We start from the raw sequence: 18,909 nt of genomic DNA, 5'->3' as shown, positions 1-18,909 counted from the left end.
GACAAGAAAAGAATCATTAGCAGCTGCAAACACAAACAAACAACACTTAAAAGCCTGAGATTTTATTCCTTTTGCACAATTCTTGCTGACCAAAGATAGGGAATATGATCAAATTGGTTTATTTGAAACAGTGTGAATATTACTATCAAATAACAGATCATTCATTTGATCTATGACCTGGCAAACATCTCTCTTTATCCCTTTAAATCCCACCTGCACCCAACAACATGCTGCAGGAAGAGAAAATATTGTTTCAAGGAAATGTGACAACATCAAGACAAGCGGTAAATATGGAGGAGGTTTTTAAGTTTGCATTAACTCATTTATTATTATTTTTTACTTTGTTGCTTTGAAGCAAAGTTTTCAGGGACTTTGAGACACAACTGCACAAAACACCCACAACACAGAAGGTGTTAAAGTCTTCAAAAGGTCAAATCAAACTCACTTCTGCGGCACAACAGCCAGAATAACGGTGTTTTCGGACGGCTTCGTTGCACGGATCAACCTGGAATAAAAAACAATAACAAGTAGATTAAAAGTCAATAAGGGCTCATCTCAGGCACACTTTCAGCTCATGACACGCTGCTCGGACTCAGGTACATCACAAACACGAGGGCAGATTTGGGGGTGATGATGTCATCACCACGAGGGAACGGAACATTTCTGTGTTTTACTCAGAAACACCAAACACAACATGAGCTTCAGAGGTTTCTCAGGCCACAAAGCCACACCGCTGGCAGGAGGTACGGGGAAAGTGGAGAGAAGACATGGAGGAGGAGGAGGAGGAGGAGGAGGAGAGGAGGAGGAGAGGAGGAGGAACAGGGGAGCAGATGACGGCAGAGAAAAATAAATGGTGATGAGGACGGACGAAACGAGAGAAGCAGCCAAACTGGTAATCAGGAGAGACGAATGGATCTGTTCCTGTGCTGATGGAAATAATGAATCACTTGTAATAAATCACTCTATGAAATACTTGCTGGTGGCTTTTAGTGCATCTAAGAAGAACTCTGGATGGGTTTGTACTGTTCCTCACAATAACTACAAGAAGTCTGCAGGAATAAACACAATAATAATAATAATACGTTTATTTTTATAGCAGTTTAAAAAGGTACTCAAAGGCACTTTACATGGTAAAAAGCAAAACAATAGAAGCAATAAGAATATTCAGAACGGTGAAGGGCTGAGGCTGTGAAGGGCTTTGAGGATTTACAATCAGCCGAAAACTCAAAACTCAAGGATGTTTAAACGTGAATAAAAGATGCTTGCAGACATTGCAATGATGCACAGAGGGTATTCACACAGAAGTAACACAACCACGGGACACTCGTTAAACACTTTGTTCAGTGGGAAACCCCATTCAATGCTCTAAACAAAGAAAAGTAACAAGCAGAAGAAGAATATTCAGCTTTTTTAGTTGTTGTTTGCATTAATCAGAGATTAGTTATGATTTTAATGTCACCTCATATTCTTCAGGGAGTCAGGGAAGAGGAGGAAACATTTAAAGTTTTCAGATTTGCAAAAGATATATGGTTAAATACACTTCCTCCTGCATACATCTTCAAAAAGATGCCCATAACAAACTCAGTACTGCCAGTGTGAACTCAACTAACACCTGCAGGAAGGAGGAAGGAGCGAGGTTATTCTGCAATCACAGAGAGGTTTCTGAAAGACAAGAAAGATCCCTGCATGTGCACAACTCTCCTCTCCTCCGGGCCGCCATCCAGCTTTACCGCCAACAAACAAACTCACCAGATCAGACTCACTCTAGTGCCGCTCTACTTCAATGGCCACTTGTGAATTGTGACATCCAGCGTCCACCGCTTCTTCTTCTCAGAGCAGCACAGAGAGTTGAGCAACAGTTGGAGCAGCAGCGATATCAGACGACAGTGAAGCAAAGAGTGTAGATTCAGCCGGATAGAAGCCCGTAGTACCTGCAGTGAACACCAGGTGGTGCCAACAAGCCCTCCACTGCAGCTGTTTGCAGTTCAGACTGAACTCTGGATTTTCTTGTTAATTATTAGTTTTAGTTTTAGGTGAAAACCTCATAATCTCAGCATGGATTGTCTTTGACTGAAGTGAAGGATTTCATGCTCTTTGTGATAAGAAATGATCCACACAGAAGCAGCGACGGCAGACACACAGGTGAGGCTCACCGGCATACAGCTTCGGGCTCAAAGTAGCGAGAGTGGCGTCCATCAACGACTATAATCTCGTGGTGCTTGTCCAGGAAACACTCGACGGCAGACTCGGCCGTCCGTGCGATGTTACACCTGAACCCGGCGCGGTCGCAGGCCCACCAGAAGGCGTCGCTTTGGCTGTCCTCCTTGGCGAACACCAGCAGGACCTGAGGAGGCAGAGGAAGGAACGGACGCCCGGGTGAGATGGCGCTGCTACTACGGTGATAATTATAGGATATCTACGTTAGCAGGTCCTCACTACATTTACTACTCAGACAGGACATTCTCCAGAGAAGCACACATCCAAGAACCAGACTTCAGCTGTAACATACACTTCTGACACCAAGGTTACAGTACGACCAGGGCTACTGACAGTTATGGGCCTGAATAATACAGTGCTGCAAAACCTCAAAAAACACAGTAACTCACATGATGAATAAACACATTTAAAAAAGGACAAAATAATAAATAATAACCGTGTTACAGTTTGCATCTTCTCTCTGAGAATGAGTGGACTTCCTCCCACAGTCACATGACTATCTCAGGGGATTTGAAGACTGGGAACTGTCCATAATTGTAAGTGTGTTCATCCATCTGCTCGTCTCCCCCTCTGATAGGCTGGCAGCTTTTTTGCTCATTGCATGCTGGGAAACACTCCAGCCCTCAACATAACTCTCGCTAGAGAGAGTTAATGAAGAACACCTGGGCTTAACAGACCACATCATGCTAACGTCATGGTATCGTCTTCTCCCAGTTAAGAGTCATTCCATCAATAAAATAAAAAAACTGAGCGGCACATAATTCACAACTGAGAGCTGTTTATCACACCGACAGACACGAAGCCTGCAGACTCTTGTTTTTGATCCCACACTGTGTTTGTGACCACGAACACACCAGCCACCTTTGGTGCGGTGGTGAGGAAATACAACACTGTAACACACACACACACACACACACACACACACACACACACACACACACACACACACACACACACACACACACACACACACACACACACACACACACACACACACACACACACACACACACACACACACAGCTGGGCTGCAGCTAGAACCAACAGTACTGAGCTCTGCCTCGCAGCAGCATCACCTCCTGACTCCCTCTAAGGACAACAAAGGATAGAGTGACAGAGGGAGAGCATGGAGGTGCAGCAGAGAGAGAGAGAGGGAAAAGAGAATACTCTTACTGTATAGTGGGGCTGCTCGATTATGGCAAAAATCATCATTTATTTGTCAATATTGACATTGTGATTATTTAACAGGATTACTCACTGACTTCTGGAACATCTTTCATTTAGAAATAACATTTCGTTGTATAGATTTCAAAGTTAAATGCATCAATCTGGTTCAATTTGAGAGCAACACAAAGAGATCCATGTACTCTTGTTAACAATGTTGTTCTCTAGTACGTTCAACTTTAAAAATGTAAATCGTCGACATATTGGTTGCGTAGCTGTAAATGGTGATGACACACAAAAAGAATAAGAGAGACTGCAAGACGAGTCAGGGGTGTTTGCAGAATCAGATCGGTACTAGATGATTGGCCGATGCTCAACGCTCAGTTTTCGGTATCGGGACTGAAAGAGTCAGACTGCTGCTTCCCGAGTGCTCTGAGCTCAGGGACCCGGCAGCAGCTGTAAAGAGCCATCGTCACCTCACAAATCAAAAATAAATCAAAGCCTTTCCAAACCGAAACTAGAGCTGAATGCGGCCCAACATGGAGGAGGAAATACGCCCCAATCTGTGTGAAGACACACCACTGTAACTGGATTTATAACACTAGACAAAACAAGAGTGTTATTGTGAAACAGAATACAGAAAAGAACAGATGAGAACGGCAGATGAAGACGATGTAGGAGAAGAAGATGACGTAGGAGAAGACGACGTAGGCAAAGAAGACATAGGAGAAGAAGAAGAAGACGTAGGCGAAGAAGACGTAGGAGAAGATGAAGACGACGTAGGAGAAGAAGAAGATGTAGGGAAGAAGAAGATGTAGGGAAGAAGAAGAAGAAGACGTAGGAGAAGAAGACGTAGGAGAAGAAGAAAACGTAGGAGAAGAAGATGAAGAAGAAGAAGAAGATGTAGGAGAAGAAGAAGATGTAGGGAAGAAGAAGAAGAAGAAGACGTAGGAGAAGAAGATGAAGAAGAAGACGTAGGAGAAGAAGAAGAAGTAGGAGAAGAAGATGAAGAAGAAGACGTAGGAGAAGAAGAAAACGTAGGAGAAGAAGATGAAGAAGAAGAAGAAGATGATGTAGGAGAAGACGAAGATGTAGGGAAGAAGAAGGAGAAGACGTAGGAGAAGAAGACGTAGGAGAAGAAGATGAAGAAGAAGAAGATGATGTAGGAGAAGAAGAAGATGTAGGAGAAGAAGATGAAGAAGAAGACGTAGGAGAAGAAGAAGAAGTAGAAGAGGAGGAGAAAATGAGCTAGTATTGGTGAGTGCTTGTGAAAGTCCACAGTCTTTGATCCCGTGCTGGCTTGCGTAACTGTGGCACCGCTTTGTGTAACCATGGTGCCAACGTGTGAAATTCCACACACAGCAGCACGGGGGGGGGTTTAATACCACCAACTGATGTACACATTTAAACGCCACCATGTCTGTCTGAGACACGTTACTCACTGTTAAGGTACACTAATGAAAGTATGTTTACACAATCAACTGGTGATGTCTTCAAAGTAAACACATCATTTACATTTTAACATTCACCACCGTCTGTAATCTTCAATGATCTTTTATATCTTCAGGTTGTAGAAAGTCATGCAACACTGTGGAGGCATCGACTACATACAAGTTTGAATCATTTGAATCTTCTTTTGGGGTCAAAACTATTTCAACTCTGACTGAAACATATGGTGACTGAATCAAACCGTTTTTGTCTCTGTTCAAAAAGTTCTTATTGAAGAAAAGACGTAACTTTTGAGCTGTAGTGTTTATGAGTTTAGCTACACAAACAACACGGTTCATGGTTTGTATAAAACAATGCCGTACAGTCTCTCTGATGACTGCTGCTGCTGAGAGCTGACTCACATCTTCAGAGGTCAGAGGTTAATCCGCCGTGTTTGCACACCGAGGCCAGATGCCATCTAACGCCGGGAGGTTCCCAAACACAGAGAGGTGTCATTGGGCGAACTAGGCTTTGAGGGTTTTATCTGTGTGGGAGCGAATCAGAGTAACACATACTACAGGACGCTTTGTATAAGATATGAATAATATATAAAAGTATGAGCTTATTGACCTGAATCTATAAACGGTAGATACGCTTGTCTATAAGAATTTCTGTTGTACAAGAACTTTATACAGTTTGAAAAACATATTAAGAACATTTTGAACATAATTTCTCAAGAATGAACTTACAGACTAAACTATAATAAAAGTCCACATGAGTATTTCATAACACACAAACTGCATCAAACTGCATCAAACTGCATCAAACTGCATCAAACTGTATCAAACTGCATCAAACTGTATCAAACTGCATCAAACTGCATCAAACTGTATCAAACTGTATCAAACTGCATCAAACTGCATCAAACTGCATCAAACTCAAACTGCATCAAACTGCATCAAACTGTATCAAACTGCATCAAACTGCATCAAACTGCATCAAACTGTATCAAACTGCATCAAACTGCATCAAACTGCATCAAACTGCATCAAACTGCATCAAACTGTATCAAACTGCATCAAACTGTATCAAACTGCATCAAACTGCATCAAACTCAAACTGCATCAAACTGCATCAAACTGCATCAAACTGTATCAAACTGCATCAAACTGTATCAAACTGCATCAAACTGCATCAAACTGCATCAAACTGTATCAAACTGCATCAAACTGCATCAAACTCAAACTGCATCAAACTGCATCAAACTGCATCAAACTGCATCAAACTGCATCAAACTGTATCAAACTGCATCAAACTGTATCAAACTGCATCAAACTGCATCAAACTCAAACTGCATCAAACTGCATCAAACTGCATCAAACTGCATCAAACTGTATCAAACTGCATCAAACTGCATCAAACTGTATCAAACTGCATCAAACTGTATCAAACTGCATCAAACTGCATCAAACTCAAACTGCATCAAACTGCATCAAACTGTATCAAACTGCATCAAACTGCATCAAACTGTATCAAACTGCATCAAACTGCATCAAACTGCATCAAACTGTATCAAACTGCATCAAACTGCATCAAACTGCATCAAACTGCATCAAACTGTATCAAACTGTATCAAACTCAAACTGTAGAGGCTTTAGAGGCTTTCGAGGCTTTAGATATAAATCAAGCTGTTAACCCTTCAACACTCAGCCCCCTTTGGCTCGTTAGACCTCTCTCTGTGTTCAAACGATTTATTACATTGTTGGACTGCATGAATGCTTTGAAGCTTTCGGTTGTTTACTATGTGGGTAATCTGATCATAATTATTTTCTCATTTAATCTTTTAGGGGCCAAGTTGACATATTGTTTGTTTTAAATCAACACATTCAGCTTTTGTACCGTAGAAGACAAAAAAAAGTGTTGGTTTTTTCGGTACTTTTGCTATAAAAAAAATATTTTAACTTTTTGACAATACATTTTCTGCTGATCCACTAATTGATTAATTGACTAATACTTTTGGCTCTTATATGCTCAAATTCATGTGACCTGTGCAGGAAACAACAGTGGGTACGAAAAGGTTAAAGTAGCAGAATAACAAAACTTTTGGCTGTTTCAACAAGACATAAAAACCCTGAACATACAACACGTGTGTGTTACTGTACCATCACTTATCTGTGTAATGAATGCAACACATGAATCATTGGATAAGCTGAAGGGGGGAAGGGGGGGGGGGGGGGGTATCTGGAGAGTTTGAAACTCTCCAGGGCTGTGAGGCAGTAACAGTAAATGTCAAGGAAAAACTCACTATATATAACTCTCCTGTGGAGCATTTTATCTCTCTCGTTTCATCTGGAGGAGGGACGCGGGTTTAGCTCACGGATCCGGCAGAAGGCTTGGAGGAACAACTTTGGGGGAGCAGTTTAAGGGTCTTAGAAGGCTTCTTAATAAAGCCCCCCTGGTCCCTCCACCTGCCTGCACGCTGCCACAGATTCCCTGGTGCGATGTTATTTGGCAGGGCAGATACGGAGGAGGAAAAGGGCGAGGGGGGGTAGAGCAGGGTACTGTAGCACAGCATGAACACGAGCGGCATGCCAGGCCTCTCACATCACCGCGCTGGAGTAGAGCTTTAAACCCAGAAACCCCTGGAGATCGCTCAAACCCAACAAATGAAATGAAAGCACCTCGTAAAAGCAGCCGATTCCTGAGGTCGGAGCGAATGCTGCATCTCAACCGCCGGTAACCTCTCCGAGTTCCCTTTGTTGCATAAGGGTAAATCTGACTCGCACATGGCCTAATCCCTCACAGGAGGCTGAGCACAGACAATCCCTGACTCACCTTGCAATATTCCTCTTGAGAGGCGTCTGCGAGCGAAAAATACAATATCAGCATAATCTCTTCCAAAGACTCACTTTTACTCGTTTTACCTCTCGGGTTCTGGATCTTATTTGCTTATTTGCTTTTATTGTGAAGCACTTTGTAACTTTGTTTTGAAATTAAGTTATTATTATTATTAATATCCTCTCACATCCACGAATGTACAGTTAATGACAATATGCTGAGCTCAGTGTATAGATCACAGTGTGATATGGTTTTCACTATTGATTCCAGTTTTGGGAAATTTTACTAGAAGCGTAAGATCCAAATGCATCCATGATTTATGTTATTTTATACATTTTAACTCAACACAAAAACTCGGGGAGATATTTATATTGTATTATTATATATTATTTAAAGGAGAACTTCACTGTTTTTCAAGAGGACATTTTGGACTAAAGACAAATCGCTCCTCTTGAAGCCTCACTTAGCTTCACATAAACTCTTAAATATAATGTTTTTGGCACAAAACAAGGACTTTGGATTTTTTCCACTTACATAAGAATCACATAAGAGCTGTTTCACTGCTCATTCGGGCACATGGCCTTTTGTTTTAAGACAGACTTGACAAACTGTGAGGCGGCCCTTTAAGACTGTGTTATTGGTTTATGTAAACATCCTCCTGCAGTGTAAGAAAGGAGGAGGGACATGTTGAGGTTAGCAAATCCATTTCCAACATACTTCAAGCTCAGTTAACACCAAGATGTTAATGTTTTCCCAGTACAAAGCTCGTATTTCCCAATGTGACCTGAACATAACACAAGAGTACAAACGGTCGTATGGGTGTTTGCTCCCTAGTTTAATTAAGTAATGTACAATAAAACTGGAGATTTCTTCCTATAGCTGTGTGTTGAGTGGTACATAATGTTATTGAGCTGATGAACACAAAGTTTACAGAAACATTATTTTAAAGAAAAATTACATTATTTGACAAAAACTAGGGGAAATATCTGAAATGATCATTAAAGTTAACGTAGAGCTGAAACAATTAATCGATTGACGAAAAAATAATCAACTATTTCAATAATAAATTAATAATTTGTCATATTTCAAGTAAAAAATGTAAAAGAATGTCAAATATTCTCTGATTCCAGCCTCTCCAACGAGAGAATTTGCTGCTTTTCTTTGTCACATATCGTTGTAAAGTTAATATTTACTTTTTTGGGGAATTTTGGTCAAACAAAACAAAACATCTGAAGACGTCAGATTTGTCTGGACAAGGTTGTGATCGGCGTTTTCCAACATTTGGCCGTTTTCCAACATTTGGCCGTTTTCCAACATTTGGCCGTTTTCATATACTAATAGATTAATTGGTTAATCATACAAATAATCTGCAGATTAATCGCTGATGAAAACAATCGTTAGTTGCATAATGGAAGTTCCCGTACACCGACAACAAAGAAAGAGGATACGTTCTCTATTTTCTAATTCTCTCATTTGACCCACGAGCTCCTGAAACAGGCCTGAAGGGAACACGGCTCCAGATGTAACGTCTCTTACCTGGATGGGCTCTTGGGTCAGTCTCATCGGTCCGACACATTCTTCTGTCGCTGAAACCTGAAACAGAGGAGACGCGTGAATCACTGTCACAAACCAAACACACAAAAGCAAAAATAAAGCTAAGAACACTTCTTACCATTTCACCATTCATTTCCAGAAGCATGTTGGCATATTGGTGTGTTCACCTCCTTTACTCCTCCCTCTTACCTCTCTCACTTCTAAGAGTCCATGCAGCAATAAGAAGTACACCAGCCGCTTAAAAACAAACCAAACATCTACTTTCTTTACTACAGATTCTTCTCTCCTGAGCTGCAGACGTGGATATTCACATGAAGTCTCAGCCGCCCAGAGGGAAGCCGTCCACTGCAAACCTCTTTAGAAGGCATTAGCAGGCAGTTTACTTGGATAATCCCACTGCAGGAGCATCACACCCTGAGCTGTGTGTATATATATACACATGTGTGTTTTCACAGCTGGCCTCATGCGTCACTGAGCCGTGAACGAGCGACTCGGCTCCCATGTGCGTGCACACACATGCTTACGCCACACTTTGGACACACGGTGAATCAGCGGTTGTTATTTACCGCGCTGCATCACAGCGGACAACACCGATTAACCGCCTCTGACTCATTTCTCCTCGTTGGAAAGATCTTTGTTAGAATGCGTGGTTTTGTGGCGCAAACATGTTGTTAAACACACGCTCATAATCCACAGGGGAATGCTCCAGATTAAGGAGGACAAATATCCATGAGGTGTCCACAACAAGAGAGAGGAGAGATAAAGAAAGAGGGGGAGGTTAATTCTAGCAGGAGGCCCGAGCTCCATAATAAGGTAGAAACCAGTCGGTGACTCAACCGGCTGACATACTTCTAGTGTCGACCAGCCGCCAACCAACCCAACCTCATCCAGAGCGCTTTGGTGCTACACTTTAAGAAAACACTTTTTGGGTAACGTTGCATCAATAAAACATTATATTAGAAAAAACAAGACACAGCATCAGTGTTGGGAACATGATGCAAACCACAAACCGCACTGCCCTCACTATGACATACTGGTGGCATGCAACCTAATACGACCCAAATGTTTGGCAGTGATGCTGATTTGGTAACTTCAAATGTAAGGCCTTTTGTTTATGTAGCGTTCATGTTATTTTGTGTGTAGTGAGGCATAAAAACACCATTTTAAAAGGAATGTATTGAAGTGGAAACACAGACACACACTTCCTTTGTCCCGTTAAAACACACACACACACACACACACACACACACACACACTTGTTTTAAATAGTTATTTTGGAATTCCTCAAACTACAAAAACACGAGCCGATCAGCCGATTCACGAAGCCTCCGCTGTCACTACTGTGAAGCTGCTGTGAAACTGTTTGATAAATTATTTTGTCACAGCCAGAAGTCCCACACAGACTCAATACACAATATACAAGCTGTCATGGATGTAAGCCACGGGTACTAGGCTGTATCGCTAACAATAAAGCTATCAGGGGGGTCTGAAGTGTCCAATAGAGGGGTTCTCGCCGTATTTCGCACGCTGGTCACAACCCGGCGAAATGATTCCTTTTACTATTAAGAGTTTGATTAATTCAGTCCAATGACATTTGGAAAGTCTGAATATTTGATCCCCATTTCAGTTAGCAGAGGGCTAAACCGGAAAGTGTCCGGCCCAGCCAGCGGAAGTCTTTGAGAGTGCAGCAGTGAGATGGCCAATAAGAAGTGTTGCTGCACCTGACCTATAACCTTTGAGGAGCATCAATAATTGTATATTATATGGAGAGAACATCCCTGATCAGGTGAGTCACTTGTTTGTCTCCGAGTGCAAGAAGAGATTCTTGGAAGTCTGAGCTGGAATCACTCTCATGCCGTCAGGGATCACGGTGAGGTCTGAGAAATGAGGTCAATCTAGTAAGAGACGACCCGAGGGAGTCAGTAAGAGAGACAAGCAGCGTCTCGTAAAGAACAGACTGAAGGGACCGAATCACTGTTGGCAACAAGAAGCACAGACTCCAAATATGTCGGGGGGGGGGGTTTGCTTCATGAGAAAATGAGTAATTGTGTTTTACTTGAAGACGACTCAGCCAGATGTGAAACAGAACAGGAAGGAAGGAGGTGCAAACGGGGACAGACGGGACAGACGGTACAGAAATCACTGCTGAGAGGAGAATTTGGAGGGAGAGCAGCCAGCGGAGTTAAGACGCGTGATGGAGGAGGCGCTGTCATCGGACACCGTCTCTTCTTCAGAGTAGGTGACACAAAATCCTCACGGGAAGACATGGAAACAGGTGAAGGGAGATTTAGGACAGACAAGAGCCTCAGAGCTGATGGAGGTGGAAACAAGATGGATGGAGGCGGAGGAGCAGGAGAAGTTTGCTGGTACGCTTCATTCATTCAAGGACTCAAGACAACCAAGAGGAAAGAAAGAGAATGAAGACAGACAGGAAGTACATGTAGACACAAAGAAAAAAGTGCAGATATACAGATGATGGAGTGGTTTATGAAGCTGAACATACTGCAAAGACACTCAAAGAGTTACATGTAGATTAGCTATAAAATGAAGAGAAATATAAACATTGATAGGGCACTTCTGATGTGCATTGACAATAATTAACTTCCCATTGTTTTCAGAACGCTAGCGTGCACCTCTAGCGGTATCTTTGCTCCTCCCTCTGAACCTCCACGGTTTGAAAACCTCCGACTTGGATTTTAAACTACTTGCTAACTTAATAAAGTGGAGCTGCCGTCCTCTTGAACTCATTTCAGCTCGTTCCATTGTTTTTGTGAAGCACTTAACGACGTCGGCTTTGAAAAGGTGCTGTATAAATAAACCCTTAATCACTTACTGGGGCCCAGGTACATCATGCCACGGCACATCCTGTACCGCACCACCATTTCACTGCAGTTTATTCTTCAGAATGCAATAAACTTAACGAAGTTAGGGCGTGTTTAATGTCTTCTTTTGAAGGTGTTTTTTTCACTGTTTACGATGATAAGTGAGTTTACATTATGGCTGCAGAACAGAGAGAGTTCTTTACACTCTCGGCCCAACGTCTGTTCATTTTTGAACAAGTGACAAAGAGGGGTGTATTTCTCTTGATTCTGTGTGTGTGACTCTTACTTTGAAACTTAGACTGTTTAGGAATAAATGATGCAGTATGACGTTATTGTTGCCTTCAGAGCGGGGTTCAATCCTCTGATCCTGTGCATTAGGAACCACAGTGAAATGTTATTGGATATATTCTGTGTATTGCCAGATAAATACCGAGCTTTCGTCGTATTATATTACTCATTGTTAGCAGCAGGCCGCGGAGTTTACGTGAATCACCGTCCACGAAACAAGGCCGTCTTTTCTGCGGGGAAGGCCTTCTGTGGTCTCAGTCCGCTGCCTTCCATCCTTTAGGCTTCTTTCCACACGATGAAGTCACGATAAGCTCACTCTGATCTACTGATATTGTGAGGTGGGTTGACTTCGTCATGTGATCAGGCTTCTTGGCTGCCACCTTTAAATTTGATGTTCACACTGCCATTAATAGCGCACTGTGGGGATATTATTGTACAGAGTAACAGTAGTTGCTTTATACATTTAATTAATCAAAATTCTGGTACAAATGAGCTCCTATTCTAACCCAATGGCATGTAAATAAAGAAGTGTTGTTGAGACAGATACTTCCACTTACTATACAGATACTCCAATACTAATCCTGGTGAATACAATCCCGCCTGACTCGTCTATCGATGTCATTTGATATTGGCCGTTATTCCACCCAAACTGCTTTGCATGAATCCGGTTTGGAATCCCTCAAACAAATCAGCAGCATCTGCATTAAGTAATCAAAGTGTCATCGTCTCTGCTACTTCATTTCAAAACCACCACAAAAAAATAAATAGAAATAGAGCACGGAAACATGACTGTGCTTGATAGAAATCCGAACTATGCTCCAGTGAGATAACATGCGTGTAAACACACACCTACAGGAACGTCTTCACATGTAAACAGTTGTCCCAGTCCAACATTTAAACTATTTCCCACTTCACAGTGTGGAAGACATTCCTGCTCTTACACCCCTGCTGTATTACAGGTCGATAAAACTGGAAGACTGACTGTCGTTAAGTCATTTTTAATAGCTGGACCTGGTTTAAAAGCTTCTGTACTGGCGAAGAAAAGTGCTCAAATAAATCTGAAATAACAAGCAATAACACTAAAAAGGCAAGAACGTCAATACTGATGACAAATAATGAAACTTGCAACACAAAATGTATCCACGTACAGACAGTGAGAGAAGCATGCTCCAGCAAACACAGACCTGCACACCTGAGCTCAGCAGCTCAGGTGTGCCTTGAATCAGGTCCCGCCCACCTCTGACTGGGCAGGATTTGGGATTTTTCAACACTGAGAGAGTGTTAGAAGTATTACAGCTTAACATTTCACAACCGTGTATGAGGCGGGCTATATGGGCAAAATCTTGTACGGTAACGGTTTATATCACGATACAGTAATTGTTTCCCGTGTGCCGTGATTTATCTACGGTGGCCGACGTGAAAACAGATATAAACGGCTCATTCGACAGTAATGAAAACACAACGGTTATAATTATGAGGGGATTCTAGACTAAAGAAAACACACTTATTTATGTGTATTCCATTTCTGACAATAGATCGAAAGTGACCATATTTGAAATGCGGAGGAGTGACGTAAAGACGCCGTATACGTCTCTGGTAGAGGCCTGTCAATCACCGTGTAGCCCCGCCCTAAAGCATCCCCTGCTTTATGGTCTGTTTGACTCTAAATGGACCATAATGTACTAAATGAACATCATGCTGTATTGAAGAAGACTTGAAACTAGAGATTGAGACCATAAACTCATGTTTACAATGTTTACTGAGGTAATAAATCAAGAGAGAAGTAGAGTCATTTTCTCATAGACTTCTATACAACCAGAGGAGTCGCCCCCTGGTGGACATTAGAGAGAATGCAGGTTATAACCGGAGGTTGCCGCCTGTGTACGTCACAAAGGATACGGTCTTTGTCTACACTCAGCTGTAAGATACTGTGATTGTACAAACCAACATTTTCAAAAGCAGTTTTCAAAACTTATGTGCTATAATCAACATGTTTTTACTCAGGATCTCGACATTGTTACTTTATAGTATATCTGTCCTGTTAACATCTGATTCATCTGCGCTGCATTTCTTTTTCAAAGCACAGAAGCTTTATTGTTCAATTCTCTCTCCGTATATTTGTATAAGTTAGTGAGTGTGTGTGAGACCCCGAGGGGATCTCTGTACAGACCGACCAGCATCAGCTCCTTCACATGTGAACGTTCACACCCCTGCAGTACTGACCGGAGGGGTAAACAAATGACTTGTGCATATAAAAAAACACACACAATCACACACACACACACACACACACACACACACACACACGATCAACACCATAGCAGATTATGAAGATCCTGCAGGGAAAGGCAGATGGTTTTAATAATAAATGGTATCATTGATCCTCTCACAGTTCTCTGACATAGAGGAGAAACAGCTGACAAACCAGCCCAACACACACACACACACACACACACACACACACACACACACACACACACACACACACACACACAAATGCCAAATGATACTACTTGTTTAAACCAAATGTCCAAACTTATCTTTACAAAATCTAAACATTTAAACTAAAGGAAAGGTTTTAATCACATTTCCTTCTGTGAATCCGGGCCTGAACGGGTTAATGTCTTCTGAGGGTCTGATGACATGATCATCTGCTTCACTACTTCTTAACAAATCACAGCTTTATCCTCTGGGGCTCGATCATAAGTAAGAAGAAGTATCTGTTCACATGCTCCCCCATGAGAAGGATCCATCAACGAGCGAAGAGGCACACAAATAATGTGACAGGACGAGTACACAACAGCAGCTGATGGTCTTCAGACTCTGACTGAATGAAAACATGAACGTGTCACTCTCAGCTCTCACTATTAACTCTTGGTGCTTTATTAAGTCAAGAGCTAGTTCACTTATCAGCTTTTTCTTCACTTCGTCCCCCGAGGAAGACCCTTGAGATGAACGTTTTGGGGGAAAAAGCTAGTAAGTGCACCTTGAGTTAAGAGTTCTCCCTCTGATGAAAGCAGTAAATAAACGTATTTTTCCCTCTGTGGCATAATCATTTAGTTTAATAGCTTATTAAGCGCTGCGTCTCCCAAGTTGTGTCAACCTTCAGCGTTGAAGCGGAGCCGTCAGCGCCGCGAAGCGTCCGGAGGGAGGAACTGAATTTAACGGAAGAACACGAGAGGTCAGACCACAGATGATCCTTTGACTCTTTGCCCTTCTGAGGCACACGAGCTGTACGCCGTTGCTCATCTGACTTGTGCTTCAGGGAACCTTTTCGCCCATGGGCGTGCACTTAGAGATACTAAACTGTTAATACACGTTTTGTTCCAGCACACATTCAGACTCTATACTGCCTCATGAGAGAGAGGACGGTGCAGACACGTGCACAAATATGGATTTCTGGGATAATTTCCCCAACATTGCACCAGCAACGCTTTACTGTACTGCCTTGTGTTCATAAGTAGGATATAAACAGGTAATACATGGTTTATTACACACTATAATGTAGTTGTGAGCAGATATAGCAGCAGCCATAGAGGCTGGTGTATAAACAGATAATGAATGACTATAATGAATATAGTAGTTGTAATAATTGACACTTTACAACTGCATTAAAAGTGTCTTAAACCATTTATTAAATGTTAATAAAGTCAGATTATAATATGAGGAAAATAATAACTGATCTGTTTCTCTCAAGCTTAAATGTAACAACCACCTTGATCTAACAACACGGTCACCTCAATATCTCTTCTTTAAAAACAGCAGATTTATAATGTTTAGGTTGCCAGGTTGTGGTTGGACTATATGCACCTCCAGGACAGTGGAGGAGCCAGGCCAGTACTTAGTTTAAAGGTGGTTTAATATATGTATCTTCAGCAACAGTTGCTGCTAAATGAGGATCTAAAGTTAACGTTTTGACGTCTTTAGAGAAAGAAATGGTAAATTCCAACTGAACATGCTTAGATGTATTGTAAAGTCAAGATCCGACACGCTGAGCATTTTTAACGATACAATCTTAATTCCACAAGCCCATCTGTCATTGATTACATGCTTCTTTGACAGAAACAGTTCATGCATGAGATCACATGTCATGTTGCATGCAATCTCATCACTGATGTCTGGCTGCAGGGAGAGTGAGAGGAGACTGAATGACTTAAAGTCATCACAGGATTGTAAATAAAGGCGTCGGCCTCCTCCTCCGGTGACACACAAACAAACCGACAGGCCTCCTCACGTGTGACTCCCCCACTCACGACTCCAGGTGATGATGATGCTGTGACATGAGCCAGCGCTACCCGGGTTCGGTTCCCAACCTCCCCGGCTGCACTACATCCCCGTGTACCTTGACGCTGGTGTAGCTGGTCTGCGTCTCGGCCTCGATGCGGACGTGCCCCCCGCCGCTGTTCTCCTTGTGATCGCGGCACGAGTTGTTGCGCGAGTGGCTGCTCTGGTAGGTGAGGGCGGAGGGGATGGTCTCGGCCGCGTCGGTCTTGATGAAGAGCCCGTGCAGCGTGGCCGCGGTGCCCTGCGAGATGGTGGTGGTCTGGTGGGGGGAGTTGGATTCGTCCGAGTCCCGGCAGTAGATCACGCCGCTCTGAGAGACGTGGATGCTGGGAGCGCAGCCCATGCCTCAGCGACGCGCCTCCGCAGTCAGAGATCCCCCGTTAACCAACGCCGACACTCGGGTACCACCGCCCGCATCGGCTGCGGGCTCGAATCGCTCTCTCCTCCGCACACCTCCGTTTGAGCGCATCAAGGGGGAGGGGGGGGCGCTATTGCAGGATCTCGGATGTCGATATCATATCGAGGACAAAAAGGTGGCTACAATCTAAAACCTTGCAGATGGCCTGTGCCGCGCGCTGTAGCGCGTCTATGAAATGAGCCGGACTAATGAAAAAATAAATAAAAGAAATCCACCTAAACGGACTGAAGCACCTGGCTCCTCTTCATCACCTCTCGCTTCATATCCGGCTGTGTATCTCCACTCATCGGCCTGGAGAGTAAACTGGTTTTATGAAATCTCCTCTGTGTCTCTTACTTTAGTTATTCTGCCTGCAGATCATTGGCCACGGTCCATCCCTCTCCCCCCCCCTCCCTCTCTCTCTCCCTCTCTCTACACCACTATAACATTAAATCGCTTTCTTTCTCCCCACCATGACCCTCTCGTCTCCCCGGAGGCCATGCATCTGACTCCAGGGCTCGTTTGAAGCCTCGCTATGCTGAATTATGATTCTATGAAAGAAGTAGTGGCTTGTTGAAAACCACTTCCTGTCTTCTGTTCCAGTTTATTTCGATTTCTTGACAAAGACACACTGGGACATTTGTTTTGCCAAAATTGTGCAGCAGATCACAAAATGACTCAGGCTGACCTTTGACATCTGAACTATGACCACACAGGAAGGCCGATTATTTTTTCGATTCATTCATTCACCTATAAAATATCCGCAAATATAAGAAATTATAAAATATATATATGTAAAAAGAGAATTAGTCTGATATGGATTTCACCTTAAATGTTGTTTTATCAGAATTCACCTTTTCCCAAACCCTAAGTTGACGTCTTCAAATTGCTTGTTTTGTCCGATCAACAGTCCAAAAACCCAAATGTATTCAGCAAACTGTCATTTATGACAAAGACAAACTTGCTTCAAAAGGACAATCGATCAGGTTGGCGATTAATAAACAGTTTCAGTTCTATGACTTTTACTATAAATAGTGGAACTCCCGTTTTATTTTTGAATGACAATGTATTTAAAGTTACTGTGAGGAACTTTTAACTGTTCTGAACCAGTCTCAGTGTAGTCCTGATCCTCTATCAGACCTCCATCAGTAAAGAGACCATCAGAGAGAAGATGGTCTGTTTCTATAGAGTTATTCTTAAAGCTCGTCATCGGAGTCACCGGGTCGGATTCTGGTGAAACCAGATGAACTCATGCAGGTTCACCAGAAACTCCTTCAGCTCAGACTCCAGCAGAGACCGGTCCACCGTGGACAGACTCAGATCCTCCAGCAGAGACCGGTCCACCGTGGACAGACCCAGATCCTCCAGCAGAGACCGGTCCACCGTGGACAGACCCAGATCCGGCTTTACCTGCAGCCTTGGACCTGCAGTCGGAGCTCCGGAGGGAGGAGGAGAGCTCAGCTCCCGGCAGCAGCAGCAGCGTCTCCTCCTCCTCCAGGAGCAGAGCACCGACACCACGCTGCTGGAGACCCAGGACGTATTGCTGGACCCGCTGGAGGGAAGGGAGGCACGGGAGAACCAGAACCAGGACTGAGAGGGGCAGACTGTCGGACCCTGCTGCAGTAAAATGAGAGGTTTTCTAAAGGGACTCTGGTGCTCAGAGACACAACAGAGAAATAAAGTTCCTTGTTGTAACTTTATGTTTCACAGTTATTTATTCTATATGGACATAGTTACAGATAGAAAACAAACAAAAAATGTAATACATGGACAGTGACACTGCCCAGCAAACAATACAATAAATAAAGAAAGGATTCATTAAAATTGAAGAAAAAAAAGCAAACAAGCTGTTGAAAGCTGATTCCAGGTTCTCAAAATATGAGAATGTTCTGATCTTCTTTTCCATATTATATTTAA

At 42.9% G+C, this 18,909-nt stretch overlaps 1 protein-coding gene across 9 annotated transcripts in view; it reads right to left on the bottom strand.

Annotated features, from left to right (window-relative positions):
• Window positions 1-16,969, bottom strand: part of pde8b (phosphodiesterase 8B) — a 36,322-nt gene extending 19,353 nt beyond the window's left edge. For 5 of the 9 annotated variants that reach the window (XM_076078678.1, XM_076078948.1, XM_076078909.1 and 2 more), the window contains exons 1-5: window positions 16,654-16,969; window positions 11,907-11,909; window positions 9,184-9,240; window positions 2,154-2,344; window positions 446-505 (exon numbers count right to left, since the gene is read on the bottom strand). In XM_076078678.1, coding sequence (XP_075934793.1) covers window positions 446-505; window positions 2,154-2,344; window positions 9,184-9,240; window positions 11,907-11,909; window positions 16,654-16,938 — 596 coding nt within the window. In that variant the 5' untranslated portion in view covers window positions 16,939-16,969. The remainder of the gene's footprint in view (window positions 1-445; window positions 506-2,153; window positions 2,345-9,183; window positions 9,241-11,906; window positions 11,910-16,653) is intronic. The other 4 variants (XM_076078763.1, XM_076078594.1, XM_076079008.1 and 1 more) reach the window with 2 other exon arrangements.
• Window positions 16,970-18,909: the final 1,940 nt, after the last annotated feature.

This window comes from Anarhichas minor, unplaced genomic scaffold (genome assembly GCF_050575085.1).
Source record: "Anarhichas minor isolate MPS153535 unplaced genomic scaffold, ASM5057508v1 ptg000002l, whole genome shotgun sequence".
Classification (NCBI taxonomy): Eukaryota; Metazoa; Chordata; class Actinopteri; order Perciformes; family Anarhichadidae; genus Anarhichas; species Anarhichas minor.
Note: the sequence above shows the minus strand (reverse complement) of the source record. Positions and strands in the feature narration are given on the sequence as shown.